At 46.6% G+C, this 12,254-nt stretch overlaps 1 protein-coding gene across 1 annotated transcript in view; it reads left to right on the forward strand.

Moving 5' to 3' along the window:
* Positions 1-12,254, forward strand: part of LOC146209809 (tRNA-splicing ligase complex subunit RTRAF) — a 44,694-nt gene that overhangs the window by 10,718 nt on the left and 21,722 nt on the right. The window contains exon 3 of the mRNA XM_084603980.1: positions 12,074-12,173. Coding sequence (XP_084460106.1) covers positions 12,074-12,173 — 100 coding nt within the window. The remainder of the gene's footprint in view (positions 1-12,073; positions 12,174-12,254) is intronic.

Below are 12,254 nucleotides of genomic sequence, written 5' to 3' on the forward strand. Positions count from 1 at the left end.
TTGAATAACCCGTCGTGTCGTGCTTGGAAGAATTGTAAGCAAAGGTCACATATGGCAGTACGAGGTCCCAGTCGTGGTGATCAAGTGACACATACATAGATAACATGTCCGTAAGTGTGTGGTTGAAGCGCTCGGTAAGGCCGTTGGTTTGGGAATGGTACGCAGTCGCGAGCTTACACTTCTTAGAGCATGAACGCAGGATGTCTTCAACAACTCGGGACAAAAAGTATCGACCGCGGTCGGTGGTTAATTGACGAGGAGCGCCATGATGGAGAATGACGCTGTGTAGAAGAAAGTCAGCGACATCCGTAGCGCAGCTTGTGGGTAAAGCTCGGGTGATGGCATAGCGTGTTGCATAATGGGCTGCCACTGCGATCCATTTGTGACCAGACCGTGACGTTGGGAAGGGACCAAAAAGGTCAAGCCCAACACAATAAAATGGTTTCAAGGGCACGTCAATAGGTTGGAGAAGGCCAGCTGGTGATCGCGATGGTTTTTTCCTCCGCTGACACGTGTCGCAGGCTGTGATGCAGTGGCCGGATGCTGCGGTATAGTCCTGGCCAAAAAAAGCGACACCGTGCTCGGTCATAAGTGCGAGACACGCTGAGATGGCCAACTGTGTGCAGGTCGTGGAGTTCTTCAATAACAGAGCAGCGGAGCTTTTCGGGATCACCAACAGGAGGGGGGAACTGTCATTATGAAAGTTACGGCGGTAGATGATATTATCCTGTACAACAAAAAGCTGCAGAGAAGAATCTGTTCTTCCAGATGCCAGGCCTTCAATGATGGCTCTTAAAGATGGGTCGTTGCACTGCTCGCCTGCTATGTTGGCGAGATTGGAGAGGGCGAAGACATAGGGAATCGCCTCTGCGTCACCGAGATCAGGGGGCTCTCAGGGGCCTCTACAGGATAGCGAGACAAACAATCGGCATCTTGATGAAAGCGCCCTGACTTGTAAACGACGTTGTAGTAGGAGTATTCTTGAAGGCGCAAAGCCCAGCGACCAAGATCATGGAAGAAAGTTGGGCTAGCCCTCACGAGAAAAAAGATAATCTATTTGTCAAAACACTTGCGCGTCAATTTGGTTTAAATTTTTACTCTTTGTTATGACAACATGCTTCTTGATAAAGAAACGGGGGGGGGGGGGGACAGTCTCCTGAGCATGTGCCAATGCGAGTGTATAAAATTTTGTTACGTGTGCATTAAACGTCAGTTGAAGTCTAGTGTGCTGTCTCATCGTTACCTTCTGTCGCTGTCCTTTGTGTTTTTCAATGCTGGTTGCAATGTTGCAGTCATTAGCAACCCAGACAGCCGGAGGGATCTCTCGGAGGTGCCAATCAACAAAGCACGTGGTGGTCAGTGACAACTGAGAAAGAATGGCCGAATAAGTAAGGTCGGAATTTAGCGACAGCTACAAGGGCGATACACTCGCGCTCAGTAATCGAATACTAATTGCATTCTGCGTTGGAGCGGCTAGCATATGCGATGACGCAGTCATTGCCATGTTGGTGTTGAGCCAGCACTTCACCAATCCCATGTCCGCAGGCATCTGTTCGAACTTCAGTGGAAGCTGAGGGATCAAAATGAGCCAAGACGGGGGGGAGACGTCAGTAAGTTTATAAGCCTTGAAAACGCACCTTGCTGGTCAGGGCCCCCACGTGAAAGCAGTGTCTTTCTTAAGTAGATCAGTGAGAGGACGAGCGAAACAGGCAAAATCTTTGATAAAGCGGCGAAAGTAAGAGCAGAGGCCAACAAAGCTGCACGCATTCTTTGAAGACAGGGAACGCGGAAAGTCTTTGGCGGCTTGAATTTTAGCCGGATCAGGTCGTACTCCGAAGGCGTCAACCATGTGTTCAAGAATGGTGAGTTGGCTGCGACCAAACTGGCATTTCGGTGAATTCAGCTGGAGGCCGGCTGTACGAAACACATTGAGTATGCTGGTAAGGCATTCAAAGTGCGAAGAAAAGGTCGGCGAGAAAACGACGATGTCGTCGAGGTAGCGCAGGCAGGTTGTCTATTTAAATCCGCGAAAAAGGGAGTCCATCATTCATTCAAAGGTCGCCGGTGCATTGCAGAGACCAAACGGCATGACTTTATGGCTTTAAAATGGTACAAGCCGTCTGGTGTGACAAAGGCTGTTTTTTCACGGTCTGGCTCATCAACAGCGATCTGCCAATACCCGGACTGTAAATCGATGGAAGAAAAGTATTTAGCTCCATGGAGGCCATCTAGGGCATCATCGATTCTGGGAAGAGGGTACACAGTTTTTGTAGTGATACTGTTGAGGTGGTGATAATCGACGCAAAATCGCCAGCTGCCGTCTTTCTTTTTAACCAGAACGACTGGATACGCCCACAAGCTCGTCGAGGGTTCGATGATGTCTTGAGCGAGCATCTTGTCAACCTCTTTTTGGATTACCTGGCGTTCAGTACCGGATACGCGATAAGGATGGCGATGAATAGGAGCAGCGTCGCCGGTGTGTATGTGATGTGGCACAAGAGCAGTTCAAGACAATGGGCACTGATCAAAATGAAAAATGTCTCTGAAAGATGCCAGCAGATGACGGAGTGCATGAGCTTGTGGAGGAGAAAGGTCTGGAGCGACCATCTTGGCGTAGTCTAGGAGATTGGAAACTTCAGATAAAGAGCAGTCAGAGGAGGGCGGTAAACCGGTGGTCACAGCAGAGAGATCACATTCATTTACAGGACACAGAGTGGCGAGCGAGATACCTTGCGGGAGGGGCTGGATTTGCGACACAAAGTTCAGAACAGGAAGGCATGTTTGGTTCGCGGCCACTGTGACGACGGTATGAGCAAGGGCAACACGTCGGGTTAGGGGAGCATCAAGGGTTGGGGTAACGATATAGTGCCCATCAGAAATAGAGGGTACAGAGCAGAACATAACATAAGTTGCGGCTTCAGGTGGCAGGCGGACAAAGTCAACACTTCAAAGGCGGTGCAGAACAGGAGTGGGTGGGTCGAAAGGAGAGAGAAGGTCAAGTTCAACGACGCTGGTAGCACAGTCTATAATGGCTGCATGTTCAGAAAGAAAGTTGAGGCCAAGAATGACGTCGTGAGGACAACGCTGCATAACTGTGAAGAGGACCATAATATGGCGGCCAGAAATCGTTACGCGGGCAGCGCACAAGCCAATAACCTTTGACGTTGCTCCATCTGCAACATGCACAACCTGTATAGGGGCAAGGATAAGCACTTTTCGCAAGCGAGCATGGAGTTCTGGGCCCATGACAAAAACTTGCGCACCAGTATCAGTGAGGGCTTGAACGACTGTGCCATCCGCGAGCACGGTGAGCAAATTACGGCGCGCACGAAGAGCTAGACGAGGATTTCAGATCATGGTCCCTACTGCAGCATCACCTCTAGACGCTGCAGCGCCTAGTTTTTTGTCGGAGAGCAGCCATATAGACTGGGAGATGAAAAGCGACAGTGTTGGGGCGAACGGGACTGATGGCGGTGGTGGAAGGGTGATTGGTTGAAGCGTGAAGACTCGGTTTCAGCGGCTGTGCTTGAAGGGTCGTGACGAGGTAGAAGGGACGAGAGTGGTCATCATAGATAGAGGAAAGTGGCAGGTGGGACCTTTGTGGCTGGAACCAATCATTTCGGCAACAGCGAGCGATAGGGCCGACGCAGGAGCAAGTAAAACAAATAGGTCGGGTATCGGATGTGCGCCATTCGTCTGGATTACGTCGACGCTGGGCAACATAGGCAGGCTGGCCAGAATAAAGGTTGCCAACGTCGGGGTTATAAGCAAGTCGGCCAAGTTAAACTGTGCGAAAGTCAGTGTCGTAAGGAGGTCGACCAGGATAAACTGAGCGAATGTCGGCAATGGGGCGAGTTGAAGGCAGCAACTGAGTTGAATCCCAAGGTGGCAAACTCTTGACGGACAACGGCCTGAATTAGGGGAACGTCCGGGTGGTGGCCATCGGCCAAATGTGGCTCAAGGTAGCAGGTGCGATGGCCTCGAGTTCGCGGCGGATGGTACGGGCTCTACATTTTCGGTCGACGTTGGCTGGTGTTGGGACGGCAAGTCTTTACACAAAGAAGTCGGAGCAGTATTTGGAAGGCGGGCAAATGAGTGGGCTATGCAACAGCTTTTGGTGTCTTCGAAACGGCGGCATTCTTTGATGATGGCATCAACTGTGTTGCAGTCTTTGTACACAAGCAGGTTGAATGCATCGTCTGCGATGCCCTTCACGATATGACCAACTTTGGCGGACTCCGAAATATTGTGGTCTACTTTGTAGCAAAGGGCGAGGACGTCCTGGATGTAGGCCACATGTGATTCGGTAGCTGTCCGGAGATGGGTCTTGAGGGTTCGCTGTGCGGTAAGCTCTTGACCAAGGGGCTTTCCAAAGAGTTCGCGGAGCTTGTCTTTGCAAATATCCCAACTGGGCGGCTGGTCTTCATGAGTCTCATACCAGGCGAGCGCAGTGCCCTCGAGGTAAAAAACAACATTCGCTAGCATGAGGGTGGGGTCTCAGCGGTTATAGGAGCTCACACGTTCGTACTTGCATATCTATTCGTCCTCGTTCGTAGTGCCGGTACCAGTGAAACTGCCAGGATCGTGCGGGTGGGTGAGGATGACCGATGGCAAGGCCCCCGTTGGTGTGGGGTCGGTATCTTGAGGCATCTTTGGGCAGGAAAGCAGGCTGATACCGGAATCAACGGCCGCACCTCCACCAAGATGTTATGTGGAAACTCGATGTATTTACAGTATATTTACAGCACAGCTTGAACTGGCGTAGAAGTGGGCAGCAACACGGAACCAGCACCAATTCATCGTCATCACCTTGTCCCTTTCACGAGACAATAGAAAAGGACACACTTTGTCGTCATTATCGTGTAACAATATATTTAATGTTTAATAAAAGATGCATCTTGGCTGCTACGTTAATGGCTTGTTCTATATGTACTGGGAGAGAATTCCAGATTTATGCACCATTAAATTCTACAAGCCCTTTACTGTATACATTGTGTGTTGCTGGCAGATTGAAATTCAGGTTGGTTGCAGCTCTTGTATTTCGGGTTAGGATTTTAAATATGCCCATAGGAAATGGGTGATTTGTTTTTGCTATTGCGTGAATAATTTCGGCGGTTTTTAGTTGATACACTGTGGTCACTGATAGCACGCGAACTGTTTTAAATAGGTGTAAGCGAGACTGAGTATACCCCGAGAACGTAATAATTCTCAGTGCGTGCTTTTGTAGACGGATAACTGGTTCTAAGTAACTGACATATGTTGAACCCCATGACTTTATACAGTAACATAGGTAGCTATTAAAGAAAGTGAAATAAAGAATCCGTAAAATATTATAGTTGAAACATTCACATGCCTTAAGTAAAATGTGACAGCTGTATGCAAGCTTTGAGCAGAGTTGTTTAATATGGGTTTTTCAGTGCATATCTGAATCGAAAGAGACTCCTAAGTATTTGTGAAGCACATCTTGTTGCAATTGAGAGCCATGTAACATTATAAGTAATTCCTCACTATTTACCTGTTTTTTCCATGAATGAAACACTGTATACTTGGTTTTATTAATGTTGAGGGTTAGCTGTGAACCACCTGAAGACATTGCTTAGTTCGGTATTTATGTTATCTTGAATTTCGTGCAACTTCTCTCCAACAAAGACCAAAGCTGTGTCTTCAGCATGTATTAGTGGTTGTGAGTGCTTAAGAATTGTGGGGAAATCACTGATATAAACTGAAAACAATATATGCCCGAGAACTGAGTTTTGCGGCACACCGGTTACCACAGTTTGATAAGTAGACATGTATCTACCAAGTATTGTTGTTTAAGGTTATGAAGGTAACTTTTAAGTAAATATCTTTCCTCTAAAGCCATAGTTGTTGAGCTTATTTAAAAATATCCCTAGGTTAACAGTGTCAAAAGCCTGTTTGATATCAAAGTACAAAACGAGGGCGATTTTGTTCTTGTGTAGTGCGGTATTGAGCATTTGTGTTAATGTGAGTACCACGAAAGAAGTAGATTTATCGGACCGGAAACCATGTTGGTGATTGCTCAAGATACTATATTTGGTTATAAATTTGTTGATGTGAATTCAGAGTACTTTCTCAAAAATAGTATCAGTAACACTAATTATTGATATTGTACTGTAAGTTATCGGTTTTTATCGATCCTCGTCTTTATATATCGGTACTACTTTGGCTACTTTAAGTTCATCAGTATATATTTCGCTCTCTAGAGAATGATTATATAGATTAAGGAGGTGAGGTCCTATTATATCAATGTTGTCTTTAACAAGTTTGACAGGAATTTTACCAAGCCCCATTGCCTTACTTGTTCTTAATGCTTTGACTGTTATTTCTTCCATCGTAATGTCCTCGACAACAAAACTATTTACAACAAGGATAGCTACTTACAAACATTCGGGGACTGGAGGCAGTTGCGCGGGAAGCTGCGGTCTAGTATTAGTAAAGTATTCATTAAACTCATCTGCGGTATCCTGATCGATTAATTCAGGTAATATACGCTGTTCAGAATGAAGCCCTAGGGCATCTGTTACGATGTTCCACGTCTTTTGTGTGTGTCCTTGAGCCCTTTGAATGAGTGATGAGTAAGACTCTTGTTTCCTATTCCGCATTAAAAAAACTGAAAGATTTCGCAAATGCCTAAACTGGGTCAAGTAGTAATTATTTGTTTTAGTTTGCTTCCATTTGTGGTACCAGTTTTCTCTTTTCGTGAGAATTCTTGAGAATTTTTGAGAATTTCTTTTCTTGAGAATTTCTGTCGTCATCCATGGGAAAACAGGGACATCAGCTGGGGCTTCTAGGCTAAGGTCTGCTTCCTCAGTTAGCACTGAGTGTCTATTCTGCAGCGACAATGTGAATTCTACTTTTCCCCTTACCGCTAATTCGTTGATGGGCTTCCTCACTAATCTGTTCCGTTGTTTCTTCAAATCCAGATTAATTCGAGACTTTACCATCTTGTGGTCACTACAACGCTCCTTTTCGATTACCTGTACACCCTGCATAATTCCAGGTTTAGGACACAGTATGAAACCAATTTCATTTTTTGTCTCCCCATTGGGGCTTCTCCATGTCCACTTTCTGTTGAGGAAGGTATTTATGATTTGCAAGTTATTACATTCAGCAAACTCAACTAGTAACTCCCCCCTGCTATTTCTTAATCCAATGCCATAGTTTTCCACTGCGTGGTCTCCAGCTTGCTTTCTACCTACCTTGGCATTGAAGTCGCCCATCAGTACATTATATAATGCGTTTTTACTTTCCCCATTGCCGATTCTACATCTTTATAGAAGCTTTCTACTGTCTGGTCATCATAGCTACATGTAGGCGCGTATGCTTGTACACTTCTACCACCTATTTAGCTTAATTATGATGCTGGCACTTTAGAGCAGTGTGTCTCAAACAGGGATCTGGGAACCCCAGAGGGTTCGCGCAACGATTTTCGATGTTCGTGAAACACACACAAGAAAGATAGAAAGAAAGGTCACACATTAGTTCTGGCCTAGCTAGACACAGTTTTGCAGGTTTAAAAGCATCGAGGTTGGAAGCGAAAGCAATGAGAGAGGAGTGCAGAAACGGAGAGTACACGAGAAAGAGAGAGAGGGGAGATCTACACATTTGTTGATGTTGGCATTGGTGAAACTTGAGCTCCGGTTGCATTGCTAGATGGAGCTGCAATGCAAAACAATCTCGGATGTATTCTGCAGCCTTTGGCCCTGACTTCTCAAGTGCACATTTTTTAGATGTCAGTTTAATTCCAGTTCTGCCAACCTGCTTCCTGAGCTGTGGTAGCATTCTGCACAAGATCGCGCAAGATGTTCAGTGCAGAGACAAATGTAAATAAAAAGAATGGGGGACATTTAAGCCCTGCCTTTTCATGTGCAAATGCAATAGTGTGGGTTCCCTTGTGGATCTTCTTTCCATACAACATGCACTTTGCTAATTTGTGCCTCTATTGTCTCATACATCCAAAGCATCACATGGTCATAAACTGTCAATTATATGAATGACCACCACCCAATACACACACACACATACACACATATATATATATATGTATATATTCATACACATGCACGCACACACATAGTTCTGCTTTCACCCTTTCACTACCATGTATTCTTGCATGTTAGCCAGGATTTCTTTTACACATTAATTCCATGGAAATTTTATGCTCGTAATGCACTACGATGGTCTGCAGGAGACGTTTTGAATATTTTTATTCTGATCTGCAGGTTTCCTCTAATTGGCTCAGTTCGTAGACAACAAGGACATTTCCTCGCTGTCTTCATTCAAAAAGCCATTTGAATGAACTGCTTCATCGTTGTCACTTTAATCTTAGTCAGAATTCATCAGCAGTTCCTCATTTTTCTCACCCGTCAAACTGCGGACGCATGTGGCATGCTGTCTCGCCATGGCTGCACTGCTGAAAATGAGGAAGTGACACTTTGTTGGTGATGATGTGGATGGATAAAGATCCTCTCCATATGTTACTTAAAATTTACCCAGCAAGTTTATGCATTTATAGGGCGTCTGCACAGATGGCACGACATGCCCGCAACATTATTTTTACACAAGTAGCATTGGGATTGGCAGGGATTGAGTTGCACAGGCAGCGCGAGTATACTTAGGATTGGCAGGGGGCGTGCGTGTGGGCACGGCCACTCAATGGAGGCGCACTTGGGTGCGGCTCGTCGCGTCGCCCGGAAGAGCCATATTGCGCCTAGTTCTCATCGCCACCGCCGCGGCGCCACAGCTCCATGACTAGTCCGGGCGGAGAGCTGCGCGCAGCGGCCGTGGCTGTGCTTTCGTTTCGGCCGCAGGCTCAGGCATTTTTTTTTTTCGTTTGATTATGAAGCCGCGTAATGCACAGAAAGAGATTTATGTGCAAGGGTGATTTTTTCCACTGTCAGATTAATGTTGCCTGCCCAGCTGGTCAGCAGTGGTCGCATTAATTTGGTTAGGTCCTTAGTGCGGCTGCAGTCTTCTCTCTCGCAAATCAACTCTGTACATTGCACAAAATAGAGAAGAAGGGGTGAAACCAACATGTTGCACAGCTTGCTGCTTCTTACCTCCGGGCACTTCATCACCTTGCTAGCAAAGGTGCATGGTGATTTTCAGATACCTTAGGCATCCATTATCAAGAATTTTGATAAGTCCTGCGTTTTGCAGGAATCACAGGGCACAAAATTAATGAAAGGATGGGGACTAATAAAATAAAAATTAAGGACACACTAAAGTAAGCACTCGAAGATATTTAAACTTTGGTAATATATAAATAATGAAAACAAGGGCAGGCACTGAAAACAGAATAAATAAAAATGTTTCATGAGATTAAAAATATTCATACCTTCTCTTAGCCAAGAATTCAATTGGTGCTAACCCTATGTCAGCTGCTGGTCCACACCACACATGAATGAATCCAAGCTGACTCGAAAACTCTCTCGCAGCAGTCGTGATGGCAGTGGGCAAGGTACGACTTTCGTAATCACGAATGCCAAGTTTTATAGCTGCCTAATTGTTGATAGGTGCATCTGCAGACTTTGATGCTTGCAAGATGCCAACCTATGCAAAGCATGGCAAAATGTGTATAATAACAGCCGATATTCTTTTTTCGCTAGTGGTACCTTCAATATTTTTTCCGAGGTGGAAACTGCAGCACTTGTGTCAACACTGTCATTCCCGCCATTGAATTGTCTTTGGCTGCTAAAAAGCGATACTACAGGCCCGCGGTGGGGGCCTGCTTTAGGACGTATCGGAAGCTGAAAATAAGATTCAGTTAAATGCAATGCACTAGTAAGGCACACAGAAGACATTGTTGTAAGATACTTGATGTGATCAAGAAGGTACTTAATTAGCGCCACTGTTGATCTGATTGCCATGATTGTTGCTTCGTACGTTTGCTTGGTTAGCCTTTGGTTCGACGTGCCTCCTTGGACCTGAATGTCTTCAATATGGTAAAGTCCAACTCTAACCAAGAGAATTGCTCTTCATCTGAAAAATAGAGTGGCTCCTCTTGGTGTCTCCATGGCTTCAGTGATGCGATGTTGTGCAAGGCATACCATTTTTATATCATTGTCATAAAAGTGATCGTGGCGGAGCTATCTTGAAACTCACATGCTTCAGGATGACACTGGGGATTGTCCAGGAGGAAATAAAGCGTAGCTATAACAAGTGGGGTAAATATATCTATTGGCCTGCACACCTTCATTTTTTCAAGGTTGTTTGGCTCAACATGAGCCCGCGTGAGTTACTTAACTTGTAATGTGGGAAGTTCGGGAACACAGAGGGGACAGCTGAAGGAAGCAGGATCTTCAGTTTTATGTTCTTCCTGTAATCGTCACCTGTAAACTACAGTGAGCATACCAGGGACTTGTCACTCGGCTCCCACCGGCTTCCTTTTCCGTCCTAGCCCTCCCGAGATATGTTTTTCAGCCATGCTGCTCGACGTTGTGAATCGCATGGGAACTCATGGTAACCGATCTTCAGATTTTTTTCTTGCATCCGTGGTGCACAGCGGCACACAGCAGTTGCTTGGCATGGTGCTGCATACGCTTAGGACGCTATTGACACAGGCACCGATGACACGCATGCAGAACTATCAGAACCACGCGGTTATGCTGAGTAGTCAAAACGAAAGCACGCGCCAACACAGCCAGCGCACTCCTTCCGCGTCGTCTGCTCGTCCGTGCCGGCGGCGCCTCGTCATAGAGTGGTGGCGCCCCCACGGAGAATGACGGCGGAAACTAACTTCTCCCAATACGCGCTTCCCCAGCCATTGAGGCGAGACGCGACGGGCTGCACCAAGTGCGCCTCCATTGAGCGGCCGTGGTGTGGGTCTCGTGAGAACTCTTGGGAGTAGCACCCAAAGGAGTAACCCAGTTATACAAATGTACCTGCAAGGCTTGTGGGTGCCATGTCTATCTCGGGATCCAAGGGTCCTGAAGGTTTTGATTCCTATACCATGCTTCCATCTCAAAGGAGCTGACCGAGTCGACAGCTCCTGCAGAGTCTTTTCATGTGGCTTGCGGTATATCACAACATGCCTGGTCATCTCAACCTGGCAACTGCCACCTGCCAGAGGCATGCTTGTTGTTTTATTGCGAAAGCAATACTGCTAGCACTTCGAGCCTTTGGCGTGTCGTGGCGCTTCCATACATGACCTTTCACGTGACTGTGGGACGTCACGCCAGACCGAGAGCAGGGCCCCAGCTGGCGCCATCGGATAGTGGCGGCGAGTCCATACATGGCGCTGTGTCGCAGCCGAGAGAGGGCGCTCGCTGTTTGTGACTTCGCGCTAGGAGGATAAATGGGGCTGTGGCTCGGCTCCTCGCAGTAGTCTGGGCGCAGCCTTACAGTGTGTCGGATAATGTGTATAAGGCGAGGCTGGAACGATCTGCTGCGGCCAAGCGGCGGCGCCGTGCTTTCGCAATCTATCTTCCAGGCTTAACCAAGCTAAGCCTTCAACCAACTTTTTTGTGAGCGAAACCAGTGCTGCATTTTGTGCAGAATGGAGCCTTTAGAGCGGTCGTCGTCATGCTGTGGTCACCATCTGTAGCTAATGCCACTTCTAAGGGTTCCATGCACCAAAAGTGATGAATGTAGCATAGTCACTCTCTGTGAAAAGCTAAGAACAGTGGGTGATGGATGACTGAGGCTCCAAACTTGACTGTGGCTACCATCATCTATAAAGTGTCATGGAATCCAATACGCATTTTCAGAAATGCATTTCATGCTTACGTACAATCTTAATGAGAAGATGGACTTAGTGTTTTCTTGTACTTTGTGGTCAGCCATTTTATAAGTCATAAAATGATTACACTACCAACTTTCCCACTGATCAACACAACAAATTAAAGTAAATATAGAAATATTCAACCATGGTAGCTTCCTTGGTTTCTGTCACCGTTGACCGTTGAACAACAAAGCAGTAGCTTTAGAACCAGAAGAGCTTTTGTGGTGTGTATGTATGCTGGAAGACTGCAGGTTGGGTAACATTGCTTGTCCCTGCAAGTCCCCCGGAACACAGATTGACCACCTCTGACTGAGCCTTGTTGTTATGCAGTACTTGCAAGACCTGGGCTGTCCACACAAGAGTTCAGACATCAAGACGGTGGTCGACTGGCTGCTGGGCATGGCCGTGCACCTCGAGTACTCTGACGACCGTGAGTGACCCTCATCATGGAATGGCTTTGCAACATCTCAGGCCTTCCATCCTCAGAATACACATCTTCTGTACAATTATC

This window comes from Amblyomma maculatum, chromosome 1 (assembly GCF_055883805.1).
Source record: "Amblyomma maculatum isolate TAMU_Amacu chromosome 1, ASM5588380v1, whole genome shotgun sequence".
Lineage (NCBI taxonomy): Eukaryota > Metazoa > Arthropoda > Arachnida > Ixodida > Ixodidae > Amblyomma > Amblyomma maculatum.